General features: G+C 50.8%; 4 protein-coding genes across 7 annotated transcripts in view; 2 read left to right on the forward strand and 2 right to left on the reverse strand.

Moving 5' to 3' along the window:
- Positions 1–225: 225 nt before the first annotated feature.
- On the reverse strand, positions 226–6,946 carry LOC122363897 (ataxin-10-like). 2 transcript variants are annotated; one of them, XM_043333708.1, is made up of 4 exons: positions 6,740–6,946; positions 2,824–2,937; positions 2,381–2,502; positions 226–2,093 (listed from the first exon to the last, which is right to left on the reverse strand). In XM_043333708.1, exon 4 carries the CDS (start codon positions 1,863–1,865, stop codon positions 528–530), a length of 1,338 nt encoding a protein of 445 aa, XP_043189643.1. In that variant the 5' UTR covers positions 1,866–2,093; positions 2,381–2,502; positions 2,824–2,937; positions 6,740–6,946; the 3' UTR covers positions 226–527. The 2 variants fall into 2 exon arrangements, with proteins under 2 accessions (XP_043189643.1, XP_043189644.1); XM_043333709.1 differs by lacking the exon at positions 6,740–6,946 and adding an exon at positions 6,546–6,619.
- On the reverse strand, positions 3,272–6,657 carry LOC122363899 (rhythmically expressed gene 2 protein-like). Its single transcript, XM_043333712.1, has 2 exons — positions 6,504–6,657; positions 3,272–4,778 (listed from the first exon to the last, which is right to left on the reverse strand). The coding sequence occupies exons 1-2, from the start codon at positions 6,530–6,532 to the stop codon at positions 4,049–4,051; spliced, it is 759 nt and encodes a 252-aa protein (XP_043189647.1). The 5' UTR covers positions 6,533–6,657; the 3' UTR covers positions 3,272–4,048.
- Positions 6,947–7,019: 73 nt separating the features above from the next.
- On the forward strand, positions 7,020–13,038 carry LOC122363898 (beclin-1-like protein). Of its 2 annotated transcripts, none has more exons than XM_043333710.1 (10): positions 7,020–7,038; positions 7,474–7,632; positions 8,686–8,879; positions 9,259–9,471; positions 9,891–10,078; positions 10,361–10,480; positions 10,747–10,900; positions 11,196–11,312; positions 11,589–11,686; positions 12,027–13,038. In XM_043333710.1, the coding sequence occupies exons 2-10, from the start codon at positions 7,524–7,526 to the stop codon at positions 12,163–12,165; spliced, it is 1,332 nt and encodes a 443-aa protein (XP_043189645.1). In that variant the 5' UTR covers positions 7,020–7,038; positions 7,474–7,523; the 3' UTR covers positions 12,166–13,038. The 2 variants fall into 2 exon arrangements, with proteins under 2 accessions (XP_043189645.1, XP_043189646.1); XM_043333711.1 differs by having other exon boundaries at positions 7,027–7,137.
- A 617-nt stretch (positions 13,039–13,655) lies between these two features.
- LOC122363900 (tyrosine-protein phosphatase non-receptor type 14-like) overlaps positions 13,656–22,695 on the forward strand; it is a 56,545-nt gene continuing 47,505 nt past the window's right edge. Inside the window, exons 1-2 of one of the 2 annotated variants that reach the window (XM_043333716.1) lie at positions 13,656–13,766; positions 16,884–17,343. The gene's annotated coding sequence lies outside the window, so the exon portion shown is untranslated. The remainder of the gene's footprint in view (positions 13,767–16,883; positions 17,344–22,695) is intronic. The other variant, XM_043333717.1, reaches the window with a different exon arrangement.

A 22,695-nucleotide genomic window follows, 5' to 3' on the forward strand; every position in this document is an offset into this window, starting at 1 on the left:
CGCGTTCTGTGAGATTCTCCGTTTTCGTACCTAGTGGTGCCGAACGGATTTCTTTCCATATTAAAGCCAAGCCCTGCATCTCAAAGCTGTTGAAATACCGGTCTGACGCAGCTACTGACTATCGAAGGGCTGTCCCATGGTAAACACAAATAGCTACTTGAGAACGCCCCTATGTAGACTCCGGCCATCTGTAAAAACCGCATCCAGAGTCAGACATCTGGCGCATAATCCATATCACCTGAAACTGTATTGCATGTTAGGTCTTTGAATGCTGGGAACGAGGTAACTGGTGGTGATAAAGAACACCATTTCGTCATTTGTCGAATTGGCAGCGTATCACAATTCACAGCTCACAAGCTCAAAGTGAGCTACAAGAAGCAGTGTCAAATGGCGTCCCGCGAACGAATGCAAACGACGGTAACACCGGGAGTAGTATCGTTATCGTAGGTTACATAACCGACTCCGCCACCGACCCGTACCACTCGCCTATCACCGAGCTGCCAGAGCTGAGCCCCCACGCGGCCCGCTCACTGTCCGGGCGGGGCCGACTGCACGCGGATCCGGCCCGCCTCTGTCACAGTAGTCATCCCCATCCTGCGCAGCTCCTCGGCGGCCGCCGGCGCCACGCCCTCCATCTTCAGCTCGCTGATTTCGCGCTGGTTCTCGGGGCAGAGTTCGCACAGGTTTCGCACGGCCACCACGGCCCACTGCTGCAGCAGCGGATTGCGCGCGTCCAGGTTACAGCACTCGAGGACCACGGGGATGGCCCGGCAGCGGCGCGCCGCGTGCTGCGCGGACGGCCGCCGCCACACCAGGTTCCCCAGCAGGCGCACCAGCTGCGCCTTCAGGCCGAACGTCGGCTCGGCGCTCAGCTCCTCGGCGGCGCCGGTGCGCTCCAGCTCGGCCAGCTTCCCCAGCGTGCTGAACGCCGTGCCCTCCTCCTTGCTGAGTTCGTGGACCTCGCGTAGGATGCGCACCACCGCCTCCAGCAGGACGTCGTCCTTCTGCAGCACCGGCCTGAGCCGGTCCTCCGCCGACAGCACCCCCAGCAGCTCCAGGATCTTCTTCATCTCGATCGGATCGGCGGCCGCCACCGGCGACTGAGAGCGCGTCAGAAACCGCTCAGAGAGGAAGGTGGCAGCCTCGGCGGGCAGCTGCAGGCGATCGGCCTCGCACGCCACCAGAACCAGGTCCAGGAGCACCGCATAGTGCACCTCCGACACGGCACGGTACACGGACACAAATTCGGCGGCGCACAGCTCCTCCACGCAGAACAGCGCGAACTCCGAGTCTAGTGTCACCAGCATCAGCAGCATGGAGACCAGCGAGCCGAAGTCGGGCCGCGCCTGCAGACTCGCGCGCACCTCCCCGTTACCCTTCACCGTGTTGAACATAAGCATGGCGGCATACGCGGGCAGTTTCTCGTCGTTTGTCGAGAGAAGCTCGAGCATCTGATCCTGGAGCGCCTCCCAGACGGCGGCCTGTGCCGACTGGCCGGCTGACACCACGTTTCCCAGGAGCTGGACGGCGCAGCGGGCCGCCACCAGCCGCGGTTCAGAGTCGCGCGGCCGGCGCAGCAGCGCGGCCAGGTGTCCAATCAGCTCCCTGTCGGCGGCCAGTCGCTGCCGGTGCTCCGCAGACACCGCGGCCGCGTTCCTCAGGCAGCGCAGCGCCTCCGTCTGGGCCGATACTACGGCCGCGTCCTCTGCCTCCGCCAGCCTGACCAGCGCCGACACAATACCGAGTCCCTCCGCGGATAGACAGTCTGGGTCGGCGCGGAGACCGGCGGTCAGCTCCGCCAGATGACGCTCCGCCTCCGGCCAGTCCCCGGCCCTCGACGCGCGCTCAGCAGCCTCGGCACTCATAGTTCTGCAACTGCGTCACCCTCTGGTTCAGCCCGCGGTCCCACTAGCCGCGCGAGCGCCACCTCGCCGGCGGAGAGCAGACGTGCTATCTCCGCCTGGTCTTCCTCTCCGCAGCGCCGCTGGACTCCGAGTTTCCGTTCGAGTTCGGTAAGCTGAGAGACGCTCTCCCCGGCCTGTTCGGTGAGCTCGGGGCGGTCTTCGCGCAGGTGAGATACCGCGATCGCAGCACTGGCGACAGACGGGGACACGGGTCAGGCTGGATGCATACAGATATGAAAGCCACTTACGAGTGGTCAGAGATGTGTGAGTCACGGGGAAGGAAAGCATCGAATTATAAATGAGACACCATGAGTTCGTTAAACATCAATTCAGTTCCAATCAATTACATTGATAGGTGATTGGGGTAAAGAAATACCGATACCAAACATTGCATGAAGCAGATAGCCAATTCTGCCGAGTAGGTGATTTCCGCCGGACAACTTCCCAGGCCTCAGCACAAGTCGCACGTGACTCACCACAGTCGCCCTCTGAGCTGCGCGATCGGCCAGACCCGCTCCAGACCGTCCTTGTAGCCGACGTCAAAGTGCTGCTGCAGGTTCGACTCCTCGCCGTCGGAGCGGCCTTCTCTGTAGGCGTCCTGTAGAGGGAGAGCGGCGAGTCACAATATGATAGATCAGTTAGATGGCAGTAGATGGCAAACGTGACAGGATTGAGGATAAGCGCTTTTGGCAAGCGCTAGTTCCGCTTTTGATTTATCAAGGTAAATACTTCGAAGGACGTCCCGTGCAGTTTTGTGACATTTTTCGCACCACAGCCAGTACAGACATAAACAAAAGGACGTTTAATGGCGAACGTCGTGCTGGCGTGCACCGCACGATCACATACTAAAGGGTGCACCCGAAATCATTCACGCGGTGCACACGGTGCCTTTCGTCCTTTATCTCGTGCCTGGACGTACCGTTAGCAGCCGCCGCTGAGCCTTCTGCCAGTCCTTCCTCTCCAGCTCCAGCAGAGCCGAGTCGTCAGCGCCGTCCTCCATCCATTCAGTGGGGAGAACGAGAGATAATCAGACCTGAAACGGAGGCACACGTCAGGGAAGCATATGTGGCAGAGGAAACGGGAGAAAATATCAAGGCGTTTACTGTGCATGTTTGTGAGTGGTTTGAGTCAGGGAAAGGTCAGTAGACTTTGCCCCGTCTGCATACATTGCGAGCAGTGATGCCCTTGCACCTGGTTTGCGAAAACAATCAGACCAACTACTGGTAGTTTAAACTACCAGTAGTCTGATTGTTTTCGACTGTCTGTCGGTGGAGGGACTCGGTATCGTGTCGGCCCTGGTCAGTGGAATTCCAGTGACATGGATTATCAAAGCCAAGATTAATGTGAGCCGCCGTCAAGCTGTGGGTCGTTTTCCCCGTTCTAATCGGAGCGCAATGTTTTCACTATTGGCTCCTATGCGCGTATTTTCACCTTGACCAGCCAGCAAAACCCTGCCATTTCACTACGAAGTAGAATTCATAGATATTTCCGTCGTCCATTGTCATGCGACCAGCGAGACCCAAAGAAGAGTCAATAATTGGTGTATTGACCTTAAAACATGCAATATCATTTACATTGCATCACATTATCACCAGATATGCGCTGCACCAGCCACCGTTAGTGCTAACCAGCAGCGTACGAGGCGACTAAAAAACCATTTTAGTAAAGTGATCACTTATCGCTATTATCATCTTGGACGGAACACGCACGCACAGACCTGAATGTCACATTGCAATATAAATGCCTACTTGTTGTTCCTCATCTAACACATTCCATGTGCAGCTAGACCCGTAATATGTCAGCGCTTATTGTGTCATACCTTTATCTTTCGGCATAAATCTACCACGCCCGCATTATGCAGCTCATCGCACACAATCTACGTCTCTGCTGGCCTGCAGCATTGACATTTTTATCTACCCGTCACCGCTTATTGCCATGTAACACCAGTATAGGCCGGTGTATACCATCCATCATTCGTAGTACCGTAAAACGACAACCAACTTAACAAAATTATGTCCACTACATGTTAAAAGCACATAAGCTTAGCGATTTAGCGATCCCAGCGCGTTTACCCCAGTTTTGTCCTTTCTATCAGCAGCATGCTCATTGCTCAGTCCCTTGACGGAAAGTCCCGTTCGTCGCCATTAGTTCAGGTAGTCCTCTAGATCGGCCAGCCGGGGACAAAGGTGCGCCGGATCGACCCCCGCCTCTGGCGGCACGGACCCCACCAGCACCGCCTCCCAGCCGGCGGCACGCGCAGCCTCGTAGTCCAGTCGCACACTGTCACCGACGTGCGTGCAGCGGTCAGCACCCGCCGAGCGCCGCGCCAGCTCGAAAATTCGCTGGTCAGGCTTGCAGAACGGATACTCGTAGGACGCGATCACAAAGTCAAAGTACTGGCTCAGCTCGAACCGTTCGAGCAGCCGGTGCAGGCGCGGGTCGAAGTTGGACACGACTCCGAGTCGGATGTCGCGCGCGGCCAGTCGCTCCAGCAGTGGCACGGCCCCCTCTGCCGTGCGCCAGCACTCCACGCCGGCGTAGTCGGCCAGGAGGCGGTCGGCCACGGCGCCGGCCGTCTCGGAGCTCGGCGGCGTCGCGCTGGCGTCGGTCAGCACTCGGCCCACCAGCGTGGTCCACCAGCGGCGCCAGCCGCCGGCCAGGCCGCGCCCGAAGTTGGGCTCCTCCGCCAGCAGTGTGCGGAAGTGGTGCCGGAACGAGCGGTCGGCCTCGGGCGCCGAGACCACGAGTCCGTGCCGGCCGGCCACCGCCGCGTAGTAATCCCCCGGCGAATAGCGCAGCCGGATCAGCGTGTTGGTCGCGTCAAACGTGACTAGGCGGCTCATGGTGGTGCTAGAGACGACCGCAGACGTCCTCCTGCAGCAGGATCTGAGTTAATGGAACACAGTCCAAGGTCTTGGCTCCAAACTGTGAGACGTATAGCTGGCTTGGCTTCTGGCTGGCACAGATGACAGGTGTTGGTGACCAAGCTCTCTGGGCTAGGTGGGAATGACCATTTTGGCAACAATAAAATAATATATTTGCTCCTTTTGCTGATGTCTGCACCTTGACCTTGACTAATAAAGATATTTAATGACAATTAGAGTGTAGCAGTTGGCTACACTTCTTTGCTTCACAGCAGCATTGGTATAATTTTCATGACAGCCATTATTCACTAGACTACCATAAGCAAAAGAAAAAAAGCATCGCCATTTCCTATGTTAACACCATAATATAATAAGTCAGTATATTGTGTAGGTAGGTAGGTAGGTAGGTAGGTACCCAGTAAGTTACTACCTACTCAGCCTCACAGGGCATCATTTAACCCGCGCCCTGCTGGGGGGGGGGTGTTTGAACACCCCCCTTGTGGTTTTTCGCGAATATCTCAAAAACGGCGGCGCGGAGCGCCGCCGTTTTTTTTTTTTTACACCTTATCATACATCAATTCTACACATGTTGTGAAAATTTCAGACCAAGGTCATTCAAGGTCAGGTCACCAGGTCACTTGAAGTGACCTCACCTCATAAAAAGTTTCAATGTCTGTCATAGCTACACCGAGTGACCGATCGCTTTGAAACTTTCAGCGATTGCTAAGAGCAATAGCATGTACAAAATGTATATCTCAGAATTTTGATATCGATGACCTAAGGTCAGGTCAATTTTGCGACCTCCCCATTACAAGTCAATGGGAGAAAATTGAAATGCGCCTCTTTTGGACAAAAGACATTATAAACACTCCCAAGCACCGAATTACAAGTGGTTTAGACACACTGAACATGAAAATGGTGTCCGTGACCCTTGTTTATGCCCTGAGGTGATGAGGTCATCTTAGGTCACGAATGGTATCTAACAGTTTTTCGCAAATAACTTTTGATAGAGGCATGCTAGAGCGATGAAAACGCCTTAGATGTGTTCAGCTCGACGATACAGATCGAGGTCAAATTTTCAAGTTGACCTTCCAAGGTCAAGTTATAGTTCATTCGATGCGTCTTGACGAGAGGAACACGATGCCGGTAAAAGTAAGCTCGTACAAGGCTTGAGTCAAAAGTTATTGCAGACAAACTGTTTCCGAAAAAATAGGCTATTTTTGCAGTTTTTGCCCCCTGCAGGCAAAACTGTTGACGTTAGGTCAAATCTGAGAGAATTACTCAGAAAGGGCTTTAATAGGGCTATCGAATGCGCTTTTCCCCGGCGCTGTAGCTCTATTGGTTCTCGAGTTATGCGTTGGCTTCTTGGAAATTTTCTACATTCGACCTGGAAATCGGCAAAATTTTGCCTTCAATGACCTCTGGTGACCTGACCTTTGACCTGACCAAAAAATTGACCGAAGTGATTTCGTCATTATTTTTGATGCTCTTTCGAACGCCGCCTTCCGCGTATCGCTACGTGCCCCAGGAGCCGAGTTACAAGGGGGGGGGGTGTTCAAACACCCCCCCCCCCCCAGCAGGGCGTGGAAATCCAGGACCCCCAGCCGTGCGCGGGTTAATAGACTTATGCTTCAAGTAAATTACACACTTTCTACTGTGCATAGGTGGAGTTGAAGAAATTGAGGTGCCATGCTCAGGAATAGAGCTAGCTGGACTGCGAGACAGGCTTATTTACCTGTAAATTAGACGGGCAGACAAATTCATCCAAATCACGTACCATAAATTATTATTGTTATTATTACTATTATAATTGTTATTATTATGATTCCAAGGTGAAGGGAGACAGTGAACAAAATAGAATAATGACAATTGTTGAGGAAGTAGGTATAGCACAGTTTGAGTTGACAGGCATAGATGATAGAAATACGGTGAAAGGCCATTTTTTACTATCAAAATCCCTATTGTACTTACAGTCCAGCATTCAACAAATCCCTCAGAAATCCAAGAAATGGTAGTATATAGGACCTTGGAATATATTATCAAACAGTTTTCTCTAGCTCGACAAATAAGCGAATTGTCGCATTTGTCTATTCTCATGTAAGCATTCAAGTAATCGATCAATAAAATGATGACGACAAAATTAAGTGAGTGCTACTGACTCTCTAGCAAGTTGAAATTTTCAATAAGAGCCTTGGATTGGTTTATAAAAGAATGACGTCATTGATTTCTTCTCCGATGACTTGAGAGCTATGAGTAAAGTGCATGAAAAGGTAAACATTGGGAGTAGTGTGTTGTGATTAGGGGAAATAGTTGTGGTTTTCATGTCGAATAATGTCAAATTTTTGGAATTAAGCTTCCCACGCTTTTAGGTAAGGCCTTTAATATTACACCAAAACATCTGAGAATGACTGGTGTGTATTTTTATGTAGGTTGTGGTATGCTACAATTTCCAGGGGGCTATAAACACCTTACTCGACTTTCTGCACCATTCTGTGAAGTAAAATCATACAACAATGGATCAGATGACAGTAAGGGTTTAGTTGGACCGAATCAGTCTGGTGCTGTGGACTGCAGAGAAACTTATGGCAGAAGTAACATGGGTACTTGTGTTGGGTGTACCAGTACGTCATACCTACGCACAATGTACGAGTGCTATTTGTATTGGCAAAAGAAATGGAAAAACTGACCCTCTGCCACCATTTCAGGTTATTGGCAGCCCATTTTCTGTCTGTAATCATACTTGGTGGCTGGGAGGATGGAGCGTCAAACCAGTGTCAGTTTCATCTGCCAGAGGTGCTCCATGCCTGTGAGACTAGATGACACAATACTCAATCCCAATGAGCATACACTGGCTGAGCTATCATGTAAGTTCCTTAACTCCTAATTTTCTTGCTGGTATAGTAACAAATAACAATCTCATGAGCTCAGCCTAAACTCCAAGTACTGTTGTTGAATGCATATGCCTTCATCCACATTGTTTGATGAAGGAAGTTATAATTTGTTTGATAAGGGAAAGCAAGATATATTATTATTATGGATATTAATACTGGATATTATGTCATTTTCTGACTCAGATGATTATGATTTTTATTAAGTTAATTGGGTTTGAACAAGTTGTGCCACTTTTGAAAAAAAAATGCACACAACATGAGCAATGTGCAATGTGCATGCCCAAAGTTCACTTGGGCACCCATGTCCAGGCAAGAGTGCACATTCAGATGTGCAAACATTCTCAGAACTTCTGTCTGAGAATGTTTGCCCATCTGAATGTGCACTAGTCTTGCCTGGACAAGGGTGCCTGAGTGAATTTTGGGCATGCACATTGCTCATGTTGCATGCATTTTTATTTAAAACTGGCACAACTTGTACAAACCCAATTAACTTAATAAAAATTATTAAATATGACATTGTTAGGTCCCATCCAACTCTGCTCAGAAATAAACTTTTTGGCGTCAGTTTCGATATTCGATCTTATCCGCCCATTATCAGTCATTCAGCCCTATTCTCGATCTTCGATCTTTTACCGACCGTTTATCGATACGTTGGGGCCAGTCCGAACCCTTCATCTTTTCCCGTATCGATTTCGATCTTTCTGTGCCCGCACGGTGACTCGCACTTCTTTGGGCGTGTAATGTGCGCGCACAGTGCCCGAATCACTACCCGTGATTACTGTCGGTAATAACTACACACTTGACAGAGGTAGTGGAAGACTTGTCTGCCTACACTCCGAGGTTTCGTCGAACTCTGCTTTGTTTAGCAGACTAGGCATATTTTCGTACCTATGTGACGTGTCTTGGTGTGATGCACGTTTTTTTTGTTAGAACAACGAGTTAATCAGTCTCACTCTCTTTCATTACTGTATAATAACCCCAAGTATACAGTTTTAGCTAGTTATAACCGATAAGCTCCCTCCGCAGTGCCCATCTACCCGGCGACCGAGTCGGACCTGGGCTCCGGGGCGGGCTCCTTCGACAAGGTGGTGCCGCCGGTGCGGTGGACCGAGAGCTGCGGCTCGAACCCGGCCGCCGGCGGCGGCGCCGACTCCACCGGCTTCACGGTGCTCTCCGACCCGGGCGTCACACCCTCCGGACACCTGTCGCACAAGGTCAAGGTCAGTGACAGTCTGCCCCTAAATCCAGTCTGCCGCATAAGGTCATTGACATTCTACAGAAATGTCACTTTTTAGGCTCCTTATTAAATGAAGCATTGTTTTATAAAGCAACGTCATCGGTTAACAGCCTGCATCGATAGGTTGGACCCGTCAACTTGGTTGTAAGCAAATTTCTTCATCACTTACGATCAAAATATCGTCGAAGGCATCGTTCTGGCACGGACGACTTCCGTCAAATAGCAAAGGATATCGTGAGAATGTAATACGTCTTCTTGTACTAGTTTTGATAAATCTTGTACTTAGCATGATCTTCAAATAATATAGCAGTTCGTGGCATCGAACTTTAGATGGCCCCCACTGCGGTCCGTTTTGTCGTCAGATGGCGGCCACTCTGTTCGACATGCTCTCCACCAGTACCGAGGTGGACCACCCGATGTGCGAGGAGTGCACCGACCTGGTGACGGACGGCCTCGAGGAGGAGCTGGTCACCGTCCGAAAGGAGGCCGCCCTCTACCGCGAGTTCGTGCAGAAACTGAGGCGCGAGCCGCCGGCGGATGACGGCGAGGCGGCGCTGGACGCCGAGCTGGCCAAGGTGCGTGCGCTGGTCTGGCTGGTCTAGGGGACGGCTGTGGTTGTCGGGATATGAAGGAACGTTGGGCGTAGTCATAACCTTGAAATAAAGCGCTAAGGATGCTGAGCCTTAGGCTTACAACGGAAGCAGTTGTTTAATGTCGATTTTGTGACTATAGCTTTGTCTCTTATGGGCAGTCTGCTGTTTGTATGCTGGATAGCCTTAGAATGTGGTAATGCTTTGTGTTTACTCGTTGCTGTGTTTCAAGCTGCCCTGTGTGAGTGTGTAACTCTGCAAGACGGATAAGTTTTCGTAGTCTGTGTCGTGTCGTGTGTCGTTTCCGCAATCGTGGTCTATACCCCATCTCCTCTTCTCCCGCCCTTCTCCACACCGGCCAACCTGACCGCACTGGAGCTCACCACCGCTATCTGCGTCCACAGCTGGCGACCGAGGAGCAGCAGCTGCTCGGTGAGCTGCGCACCCTCAAACAGGAGGAGCAGCAGCTGCAGCACGAGCTGGAGCAGCAGGACAAGGAGAAGGAGCGGCTCGAACAGGAGGAGGAGCAGTTCTGGAGGGAGTTCTGCACATACCGCAAACAGCTCATCGTGGCAGACGAGGACTATCGCAGGTAGGGCGGGCAGCGAGGGAGTAACTTGGCATGGATCACAAACTGCAGACAAGGCATAGTCCATAAACCTGATAATTGGTCGTGGTTTTGGTAGATTTATGGTGGTAAGTAAATGTTTGTTAGTGTAGATCAGGAAACGCTTAGTCTTTTTTCGTCTTTGAGTTGCAGATGTCAGTAACAATTGGCCCACATTACGCATCCGGCCCGCATGTGGGCTCGCCTCGATTCCAATATTAATCGTGGGTCATCTACTTGGCGAGTAATCGAATATATCTCCTGCAGTTTGTCCAACCGCTTGGACTACACCACGCGGCAGCTGGAGAAGCTGAAGAAGACGAACGTCTTCAACGCCACATTCCACATCTGGCACAGTGGCCACTTCGGCACCATCAACAACTTCAGGTGAGTGAAGTGCACGCTTATTCAGCTCGTGTGTTGGTTTTTCGGCGCTGTGCAACGTCATATTTATGTGTGAAAACTTCATCCACATTAATCGATTACAGTAGGCGAAATGACAAATGTTTTGTTTCTATTCCTGGCTTTATAACAACGCATCTGTCAGAATGCGCTAATATGCGTCCAGGTTGTACGTCTTAATTCCTTTGATCGAACTTGCTTCTACCAGTATTGTGACAACGTCACGTTGACTAGATATTTTCCGATTCCAGGCTGGGCCGGCTGCCCAGCGTTCCCGTCGACTGGTGGGAGATTAACGCCGCCTGGGGTCAGACCGCCCTCCTGCTCACCGCACTCGCGCGCAAGATCGGACTCCAGTTCTCAAAGTACAAGATCGTGCCTTTCGGAAACCACTCTTATGTGCAGGTGAGCTATCGGTAGACTGATCAATAGGAGACTGAACTTGTTCATGATTGAACGCGCTTACTGATACTGCATTGATTGAAGCATGCGCAACATTTTTAATAACGATTTGATTTATTATACGGATGTAAACGTTGCAGTACGCTTTTCGACATGGGGCGGGGTCGTTGGTCATTCTCCACACTGTTGATAGAATTGAATCAACTACACCCACCCTCGCGCCAGAACGACTCCTTTTAGAAATCAGTATCGTATCTCCGTGTCGTGACGGTCCCATTCTCTTTTCCCTTTTGCTCAGGTTCTGGCGGACGGCCGCGAGCTGCCGCTGTACGGCGCCGGCGGGTTCAAGTTCATCTGGAACCCCAAGTTTGACGCCGCCATGGTGGCCTTCCTCGAGTGTCTGCAGGAGCTGCAGGTCAGGCTCCGGAGGCAGGCGGCAGCTGGTGGATGGTTTATAAAATATCTGGTCTGGTGCTTCCGTGTGGTGTTTGCTAGCTTTCGGTAATATGTAACTTATTTTGTTTCATTTCGTGTGCCTTGTAATTCTTTGTGTTGCTCCTTTTTCAAGTTTTTTTTTGTGCTTCAAAACGCTGCCTTGAATCTTGCACATTTGACAGAGCTATTTTGAGTGCATTTTTGGTTGTTACTGAATTACTTTTGTCACTTTTAAGGATCGTATTTTGGTTTCCAGGAGAAAATAGAATCCGGCGATGCCAAGTTCCGTTTGCCCTACAGAGTTTCCAAGGGAAAAATCGAGGATCCCCAGGCGGGCACTGCATACTCTGTCAAGTAAGTACAGGGTGTCTGAGAAAGCGCCACCCATTGAATGCAGTTGGTGTAACTTGGGCTTGAATGGTGGCTTGAATCGCGACATATTGTGCCTGCAGGCGGGAGATAAAAACAGCAGATGTTGTTTAACCTGCTGACCAGCGACTGCTGACGTTGCTGTCGCTGGTCAGCGGTTGAATTATGATTGATAGGTCAGCGTGTCTGTCCATATTTTAATCGCTTCTGAGTTCTGACTAACCGTGCGTCGTACATGCTCTATTGATAATCGCAACTGACGTACGTCAGGAAAGGGGTTTATTGCTCTCATCGCCCTCACCAACACCGTTATGTTTCCACCCAGGATCCAGCTCAACTCGGAGGAGCACTGGACCAAGGCGCTCAAGTACATGTTGACCAACCTGAAGTGGGGCATCGCCTGGGTGTGCGCCGACTCTACGCTGGGAGAGCTGGCGCCGCCCGAGCCTGGCGAGCAGACGTAGACCGACGTCACGGCGCAGACGGACCAACGTCACGGTGGAGGCGGACCAACGTCACGGCGCAGGCGGACCAACGTCACGGCGCATACGGTCGTGGAAGCTGAACGTCGCGACGGTGAAGAAATATGTGAGAGAGATGGATATCGGGACTTTGCGACCGGGGTGTAATCTCTGTCAGAACGTTCGAAGCTGGCGAGAGATTACAGTCGGAGCAGCGAACACGGGGTGGGGAGAGTGGCTGGGGGGAGGAGGAGGGGACTCTCGGCTGTCTTCTTGACGGTCGAAGGCGCCGCCGAGACGTCTGGTCCGGTGGCTGGCTGTGATGAAGTTCCGTCGTAGCTTGTAACTTGGTGGCGACTTATTACCCCTTCAGTTTGGTCTCAGTCACAAGAGTGGCTGCATGAACTTGAGCTCTGGCTCAGTGGGCCTTCGTGGTTCGTACAGAGGACGGGCGACATTTGCCGGTTGTTTGCCGTGTAACATTTAGTCCATTCTACATATACTGTAATGGATGAATGCGAGGTATTCTTGGTATCGCTGTGTGATGACTGCTGCGGTGTGTATGTATTCCATCAGCCGTGGGTTGTGTGCTTTCAGATGGAGTTTGATTACCGTTTAAGAAGAGTAAATAGGCCAGTGTGTACCGATTGGGGAGATAAGTTGCGCCCATACATGCCATTTAGAAGTAAAGTGTATATTTGCAGTACTACTATGGTTAGGTTTTTGTCATCATGACTGTTGAACGCGTGTTTGTCACGTGTGAAATTATATCCAGTGGTGTTTGTTGTACGATGTTAGTATAACGAGTGATTGTTTGCCCCGATGAAATGTACAAATGTCAACGAGGTGTGTGTAATATATTTCTATCTGTGCGTATGCGCTGACGTTTCTAGAACCAACTTTCTTACATTTCAAAAAATGGGAACCAATGTCTTCGCCTCGGGGATCAGTGGTATGGTAAATGGATACGGCGAGTTCTGCCTGTGCTCTGGATGAACATCAGGAATGAAGATGCCGGTTTTGGTGGTGAACCCGGAAAAAATAATTAATTTTTGTTAAAATAACAATGAAATAATATAAATAACGGACGCTGAATGATATGCAAAACAAAATTGTAGTACCTACTGTGTCTGTCTAGTGTCTCCTCAGGCTCCTAGTACTCTATGACCGTAGTTTATATAGCCTTGGACCGTGCTCAGTACGGGCATTTCACTGGGACATTTTATAATCAAATCCTCAAATCGGCGAGCAAGTATTGAACTTTGAATTTTGGGACTATTTCACTTTTTAGGAAACTGAAAACGGGGTATGATAAATTGAAATGAATGTGAGGAACTGAGAAGGGCAAATAATGTGATTATTATTTTCGCACTTGACATTATTTGCATGCAGCACGAAATATACGGCGATTTTTTTAATTAGTAGCAGCTTTCTTCTTTTGATTGGTAGCTAACTCTGCGCTAATGTTTCATTTCTGGCTCATAATTGTTCTCGTTGTTTTGTTTTGCTTTCGTCTTACCGGTCGTACCTTATTTCAATTTGTATTGTTGGGTCGGTTCATCCGGTTCATCACTTTTTGACAGATAAAAGTTGGGTCAAGTTGTGTAAGTACTTCCATAAAGTATGTAAAAATTTGTCATATGTGTATTTTGATACGTCAGAGGTCATTTAGTACATGAAGCATTTCAGCATTCATTCATATTTTCATTTCAGCCCTTTCCGACTGTGACTTGCCATGTGACTTGCTAAGCTGCTACAGCTAGTTGTTTGCGAATTTGAATTGAAATTGCAATTACTATCTCATTTGTTTTTCTTTTTCACCTGCATTATTCATCAACGGAACTGTGCAATGTGATTTGGATTGGGATGACCGAGCAATGCTTGCCAGCTTATAAGTTATAGGTAAATTAGTTTAATTCTCAGTAGGTTATGCTATGGTATTGCTTTAATTAAAAATCCCAATCAAACTACAGCTAGGTAGGTATTTCGTGATTTTTATGAACATTTTTAGAGGGTAACAACTAACAAGTTCATGAGAACTCAAACTGTACTCCACAGCAGTAGGCGGAACTATGGTCAAGCGTACCCATTTTCGGGAACGCATTTTCGTTCCCATGTTTGGGAACGATAAACCCAAATATGGGAACGCCATGTAGGCATTATTTAAAACAAGAAAAAGAACTCTTAAATGACGTCCAAAAAATATAAAACGATCGTGAACCGCCTGATAGTTGTCTCAATATTGTTGGGAAAGAGTTTGATATTGTAAGGCCCATCGTAGTTTCAAATCGTTCCCCTATTTCTAAAGCAGTCCATCACCCGGGCCGCGAGCCCAAATTTGGGAACGCTCTCGTACACTGGCGCTGCAAGCGTTCCTTATTATGGGAACGGCGTACCCAAAATTGGGAACGATTTCACCGAAGCCTTTCAGGGGCTCTTTTCATTAACAAGCATCACGTCCAACGCCGCAAATTATTGTTAACGCAACAATCATCAGATGACCTTTCCCGCAAGACCGTTGCATGTTTCGCCCGGTCTTCTGCGCTTTTATTCCCGTCGATCTCGCAGCGGGCACGCCCCCCTCTGCAGGATTACGTAATCCACAACGCTCAGCGATGTTCAACAAGGTCTTCCATACCTATATCCACCGTCCGCGCCGAGGGTGGAGACATGTCAAGCACCTGTCTGCTAATCACCGAGAGTTGACGAGCACAAGAAGTATCCAAAAATGGGAACGCTGAATATGTTACACCCTCAAAACACCTAGTCCCAATGAAAATCTAGTTTTTTCCTTTCTTAATGAGTGTAAGTGGCAAAAGGCCTGGTAGGATGGGCACGAGGTATGATCGAAATCAGCATAAAAATTATAAATAAGCCACACAGAGCGACCTATATCAGAGAAATTCCCCCAAACGATCATGCTTAGAAACGCCGAAGACAAAAACCACGCTCATGACGCTGCTTATAAAACAACGCTAAACAGCTAGCATCCAAATAAAATATGTCTTTCAGGGCTGATAAAATACAGCTGAATGATTTTAAACCACTGAAACTGAGTTTACAACAGTAGTTCGGTAAAATCACTGACGTTCCACGCGGTCGATCGCCCCGACACCAAAAGTCAACAATATTACCTCGGGACTGTCCGCGTGTTCGCTTGCATATGTCAGCATCTGGTGTCGCTAGAATGAAACTTCATAACCAGGCGAAAATTATTATACTTGACCTCAAAATGTAAAAAATGCTTCATTTTCCTTAAAATTGCATGTTAAATGTCGTATAACCCATATTTCCACCATTCTGTCATTTTTAAAAAATCATTAAAAATATCATTCCACGGTCAATTTCCTTGTTCCACGGTCAGATTAAAGACAACTTTATGGAGATTTAGTAGATACTTAAATCAGCGTGCACTTTTTTGAGACGTGATGCACTTTTGAGTTTTAGTGGGCGAACGGCCGAAAAATTGCCTTCCGTTCTCATAAATGGGAACGCCCGTTCCCATATTTGGGAACTCCGTTCCCAAAAATGGGAACGTTCCTATATTTGGGTACTCATGACCATAGTTCCGCCTACTGACAGGAGATTGTTAGAATTGGAATGGAATCATATAAGTTATTTATTGTGCAGTAAAGTCCTCAATAATGATGACTAGCACAAATTTTACAGCTGAAGATCTTACTGTATGGTAGTGATGGTACCTTTATTGGACATTTTTAAAATGAATCAGCAGCTGCTCATTTTTTAAATATCATGATCAGTTTCTTGATTTTATTGCTCGAAACCGCCTGTTACTGTTGTATGCCATGGATAGTGTACCTACACCATAGCAGCATGCTTATTAGTTCTTACTGTCGTCTTTCCGTCTGTTGTCGAATAAAATGTTTGAAAGTTGGGCCGCCAGGTGCCATGCCTGGGGCTGATAATTGGCGACGACGGCCAGCGGACGTCGAATTACGTTCCTAGTTTCTTGTGCCGCTAACTGCCTGCTGCATTTATTTGTCGTTTCAGAAAACATTGTTGAACGTGGGAGCTTCCTGTCGCTCTTTCGAGACGCTCCCATGATTTGGTGATTGAGTCGCTCGAAAGGGACCTCGGTGGAACGTTGGCGCTTCACATTTGTTCGTGGCTTCCACTTCACCGAACTGTCTCAGCATAGTATCCCGAACGCGGCGCCCGGCATCACCGAGTCATTAGTACTTAGTAGAATACGCGCGGGCCTGTGGCTGCATTCCGTTCCACTTCCTACGGACATAATTTCGGCGTGAGAATTGGGGAGCGAAAAATGGTTCAGCGAAGCAAAACCGGTTCAAACGTCTTCAAACGTCTTCTATGTGATAAGGCGAATGTTCAATTTTGGAATCATATTTATTATTCGACGCCATCTTTTCTCATCATTTTCTAATTCATAATAAGGCTTGGAGTGAAACAAGGCATCAACGTTCGCCCTTGTGGAAGCTGCTTCTTGTTCTGCAATGAAGCCAATCACTTGTCAGCAAGCCATGGCTGTGGTACGTAGGACAACACGTTTTCCCGCTAGCACTAGCATCGTATTGTATTGTATTGTATTGTATTGTATTGTATTGTATTACCTTCATGGACAATCCACACGGGGCGTGGCGATTACAGTCCATTTGATGTAGGTATATTCCCAAAGTGAGGATTTCCCAAGGGCTTGGGCGGGTTGAAGTAACGTGTCTAATGTTTTCTCCCTTTCACAGGAGGACGAGACTGAACGGGCCGCCAGTGGACATCTGCCGGCCCTCCAGCGTCGTCCCTCGACTCAGCTCCGCGCCGTCTGCCGGCACCCGCGGTCCGCCGGTCCGTGGTCCGTGGTTCGTGGTCCGACGGTCCGCGGTCCGCCGGTCCAATTATCAGCAGGTATCGCGGCCAGCCTCTGACACCGCGTCGGCGGCCGATGCGCCACGGCAGAGGCCGGCGGTGCCAGGTGCGCGGCGCGGCCGACGGTGTCAGAGACCGTACCGGCGGCTGGGCCGCGTGCCGCGCTCCCACGTACGCGCAGTTGCTCGGTGGCGGAGGGCTGAGTGTGCAGCGTGTCCTGCGGATAGAGTGGCGTGCGGTGGTGGCTAGTGGAGAGTGCTGTGCGAGAGGAGAGGAGAGGAACGCAAGTGGATAACAGGAGAGGAGGACATAAAGACATCAGCACCACGCGGATAGCAGGTGAGTGTCGGATGAGGGGGAGATAGACTCGCGTCTTATGTGCATCTCTAGGGTCGGGTCGGGTCGCTCCAGTCAAGCACTGCCCCTGAGTCGGTGACCCTCACAGCAGTTGTCTATTGTCATGTGGTGCCTTACCCTGCGGATTTCGTTCAATGATACACACTTCAGCAAAGACCTGCCGAATTCCGCTTGCATCTGACTGAGAAACTCCGCTCAGTCCAACCCTCCCTCTCCGCCGGTCAGCGTTTGATTTGGCCTTCTGCCAGCCAGCGCTCAGTCGCATGAGCTCTGCCTGGGCCTGGTCGGGCAGTGCTCCAGTTCGACCAGATCCCGCGATCTCGCGGCCCTCGCCCGTCTCGTGAGGCGTCGCTAACCGTTTTTACCGGCTCTTCTCTCACGAACCCGGTATCGGCGGTGTCGTGAGACCGAGCCCAGATATATCCGGACCGGTTCCGAGGCCCTCGGTGGGGCGGTCCTTGGTGGTATAGCATCGCTTGTAGGTCTACTACAGTGAGAGTGAGTGAGACGCACACCCACGAGATAAGAGATGATGCGCGGCGCACGCATTAGCGGTCAGCGATGATGTTTTTGGGTGCCTTCTTGCCATTTTTGTGTGTATCTACTGATTTGGTTCGGCCACCTCCCTTTGATGGGACTCATTTACTGGAGACTATTTAACTTGCATATTATGTTTTGGACAGAGCACGCTGTGAATGGGAAGCGTTCCGTTCACGGCATAATATTTTTTATGGCGTACTCCTTCTGTTAGGTCCCGTCTCACCAGACACCTTCTGTTACTGTCTTGTGGTTTACCGGTTCACCGCGGCTAGGGCTACGACCCGTTTTGGAGTTTTTGATGGGAAGTTAGTCGCGGTTTTTCGGTAATAAGGAACTTCTTTAAACTTTTTTTAGCCCACGGGAACGTAGCGAGCGAAGGTTGCTAAAACAGTAATTTTCTTGTCATGGGTAAGTCAAGTGATATATTGAAGGGACACAAATCAGGTTATTGCCAAGAGATGCAACTGTCAAAACCTTGCAATCCTTAACTTTCTTTAGTAACGAACCCCTGTAATTGGCAAACCTTGGGTCATTTTGAGTACCTATGATCGTACCTACTGACTACTCCTCACCACCCCATTCCTTCATCTTCTCTACTCTGGGCTCTCCGCTGCTGTCTTCCTCCGCTTCCTGCGTCGTAGTCTTTTCCATCCATGTCGTGCTGTTCTCTGAATGTACCGATCCTGAGAATGACGAGGGTGGAGTCCCCCGGCTCTGACGGGTAGCGGTCACCCTCGGCTGCCCCCGAGACAACAAACAGCGTCACAGCCGAGCGGTGCCGTCAGCGAAAGTCGGAGAGGTGCCGCGCGTCCGCTCGGACGATTGTCTCACGAGTCTCCCTTCACTAAATGACAGCCGTCATTGACGAAGGGGAGAGAAGGGTGACGGGGCGTCTTTGTGTGGGGAGAATGTGTCGGGTATGACAGCTGTTATTGTTGAGCGGTTTGGGGAAGACAGGTAGCGTACGGAGTGTTGTGTGCTCTTATCCAATAGTGGTTTGGTAGGAGGTGAAGGGAGCTTGATCAGCAGCTGTCGCCGGTCTGCAGTGGTAACGAGTTGTCAACATTGCGTAACCCAGCTCCGCCGGTAGCTCTGTCGTCTGCTGTCGCCGTTCGAGCCGGGTCCCGATCCGCCCGTCAGCCCCTTCCCCACGCCGGGGCCTGTATAACCGGTCACGTCCTTGGATTTGTCCGGGACTGCAAGGCCCTGCTGTCAGCATGCGCCAGTCGCTGGTTCACCGGTACTTATGGGCGTCAGACAGTGCGCAAACAGTCGCTAAATCGATCACGTGACCGTCCAGTGAGTGTCAGGCCGGCAGGCCATTCTGTCACGTGGGTCTGCCGCCGGACGCGCGGGTCACGTGACTCGCTGTGACGTTTTCGATCGGTGTGAACGTGGTGGGAGTACGCGCAGGTGTGCAGGCCCCCCTCCTTTCCCCTCCCCTCCCCTCCCCTCCCCTCCCCTCCCCTCCAGGGGGAATTGAGCTAACACAGGTGTGCCCGTCTGCCAACGGTAAACGGACGTCAACAAGCGGAACAGGGAACGTCGCCAGAATTTGAATGTGAAGACAGGAAGAGGAGCGTCTGTGATCATCCTGAGCCGCTGAGTTCTGAATCACGAGCTTCCAGCACGGTGGACCAGCAGCTGTCGGCTGGTCCTTTGTTCGTGGTTGTTATGACGCGTCATTAATAGCTTGATTTGGGGCTCGAATAGAGGGAGCGGAGGATGGCCAGCACGAGGAGGGAGGGAGGGAGGGGCAGAGGGGTGGGAGGAGACCCGAGTCGTGGCGCGGTTGACGACCCGGGTCCAGGGGGAGGGGACCGGGCTTCGGCCGAGGCGAGATAAGACACGCACAGTACACAGGCCGCAAAACAGGTCGGGCAGTCCAAGGCGCGCGCTCAGAGGCGGCGGACAGTGCCGAAGGGTGGAAACGAAGCGACAGGCTGTGGAAAACGATCGTGCGGTCGCAGAGGTGACGGACAAAGCGAGAGAGTGGGAATCGAGCGTCGAGCTAAGCGCTGTAAAACGAGCGAGCAGGAAAAGTAGACAAGGCCGGGAGACAGGTTTGTGGAGCGACAGAGTACCTGGTGCTCAGCAGAGGGGGACCAAGGGAGACGGACATGGCCGGTAAGTCAGGCTAGCGTGCTAGCGATACTAGTCACATCAGGAGCCTGCTGCCTGCATGGCTGACTCGCCGAAAAGTCAAGCGAATGGATTATGCTGATGCTGTGAACGAATCAATACCAGTGGGATAGACCGTTGTGCAGAGACCACATGGCAGATGTGTGTGTCCAGAGTCATTGATAGTGAACAACTGATACAATACCACCCGCTCCATCTGGGTATGAAGGTATATACCGGCTCGTCGTCTATGTCACAGTAACACAGAGCGGAGAACCAACATGTCTGAACCATGTTGACCCAGTTAAATTTGCTGTTCGTCAGGTACGACAGAACCGTACCGACGCTGCTTATACACATGGCTGAATCGTGTGGGCCCATTAATGCGCCTGGTATGCCTGACCCATACCGGTGCAGAGCAGCAACAATCAACATGCATGAACCATGTAGACCCAGTTAAATTCACTGTTCGTCAGGTACACGGGCTCATTTGGCGACCGGTCTGACCCAAATCGCAGTAAAACTCGCTGTACGTCAGATATGCCTGAACCATATCGACGCAGCGCCAAGCCACACATGCCTGAACTATGTGGGCTCATTTATGCGCCGGGTACGCTTGCACCGTATCGGTGCGGCAATGCAACATGCCTGATTCATGTTGACAGAGTAAAACTCGCTGTTCGTCAGATATGCCTGAACCATATCGACGCAGCTTCAAGCCACACATGCCTGAACCATGTGGGCTCATTTATGCGCCGGGTACGACTGCACCGTATCGGTGCGGCAATTCAACATGCATGAATCATGTTGACACAGTAAATCTCGCTGTTCGTCAGGTATGCCGGAACCATATCGACGCAGCGCCAAGCCACACATGCCTGAACCATGTGGGCTCATTTATGCGCCGGTTACGCCTGCACCGTATCGGTGCGGCAATGCAACATGCCTGATTCATGTTGACAGAGTAAAAGTCGCTGTTCGTCAGATATGCCTGAACCATATCGACGCAGCGCCAAGTCACACATGCCTGAACCATGTGGGTTCATTTATGCGTCGGGTACGACTCGGTGCGGCAATGCAACATGCATGAATCATGTTGACACAGTAAAACTCGCTGTTCGTCAGATATGCCTGAACCATATCGACGCAGCGCCAAGCCACACATGCCTGAACCATGTGGGCTCATTTATGCGCCGGGTACGCCTGCACCGTATCGGTGCGGCAATTCAACATGCATGAATCATGTTGACACTGTAAAACTCGCTGTTCGTCAGATATACCTGAACCATATCGATGCAGCGCCAAGCCACACATGCCTGAACCATGTGGGCTCATTATGCACCGGGTACGCCTGCACCGTATCGGTGCGGCAATGCAACATGCATGAATCATGTTGACACATTAAAACTCGCTGTTCGTCAGATATGCCTGAACCATATCGACGCAGCGCCAAGCCACACATGCCTGAACCATGTGGGCTCATTCATGCGCCGGGTACGACTGCACCGTATCGGTGCGGCAATGCAACATGCATGAATCATGTTGACACAGTAAAACTCGCTGTTCGTCAGATATGCCTGAACCGTATCGAAGCAGCGCCAAGCCACACATGCCTGAACCATGTGGGCTCATTTATGCGCCGGGTACGCCTGCACCGTATCGGTGCGGCAATTCAACATGCATGAATCATGTTGACACTGTAAAACTCGCTGTTCGTCAGATATGCCTGAACCATATCGATGCAGCGCCAAGCCACACATGCCTGAACCATGTGGGCTCATCTATGCGCCGGGTACGCCTGCACCGTATCGGTGCGGCAATGCAACATGCATGAATCATGTTGACACAGTAAAACTCGCTGTTCGTCAGATATGCCTGAACAATATCGACGCAGCGCCAAGCCACACATGCCTGAACCATGTGGGCTCATCTATGCGCCGGGTACGCCGGCACCGTATCGGTGCGGCAATTCCACATGCATGAATCATGTTGACACAGTAAAACTCGCTGTTCGTCGGGTATGCCTGAACCATATCGACGCAGCTCCAAGCCACACATGCCTGAACCATGTGGGCCATTTATGCGCCGGGTACGCCTGCACCGTATCGGTGCGGCAATGCAACATGCCTGATTCATGTTGACAGAGTAAAAGTCGCTGTTCGTCAGATATGCCTGAACCATATCGACGCAGTGCCAAGTCACACATGCCTGAACCATGTGTGTATGTATGTATGTATGTATTTACGATCATGGGCGATCCACACATGGCGTGGCGATTACTGCCCACTCATCTATGCGCCCGGTACGCCTGAACCGTACCGATGCGGTGATTCAACATGCATGAATCATGTTGTCAGTTAAATTCGCTGTTCGTCAGGTATGCCTAAACCATATCGACGCGGCGCCCGCGGCGCCTCACCTGACTAAGATGGAGCCAATGACGCTATTCGTTGGGTGCCGGGTGACGTCACCAGGACAAATGCACACATCAAAGCATTGTCGCTGTGATGGCCGCCGGGGAGTGCCAGCTGTACTTCCGCGGACGGGGCTCCCCCACCCATTCCGCTGTGCGCGCCCACCGCCGGTCGGGCGGCCAACACTCGGCCGTCAGCAGTAATAGAGCCGTTACGTCACGTCGTGACACCGCCGCCGGGCGTCGCGGCGTGTAAAACC

This window comes from Amphibalanus amphitrite, unplaced genomic scaffold, assembly GCF_019059575.1.
Source record: "Amphibalanus amphitrite isolate SeventyFive unplaced genomic scaffold, NRLGWU_Aamphi_draft 000646F_arrow, whole genome shotgun sequence".
Taxonomy (NCBI): domain Eukaryota; kingdom Metazoa; phylum Arthropoda; class Thecostraca; order Balanomorpha; family Balanidae; genus Amphibalanus; species Amphibalanus amphitrite.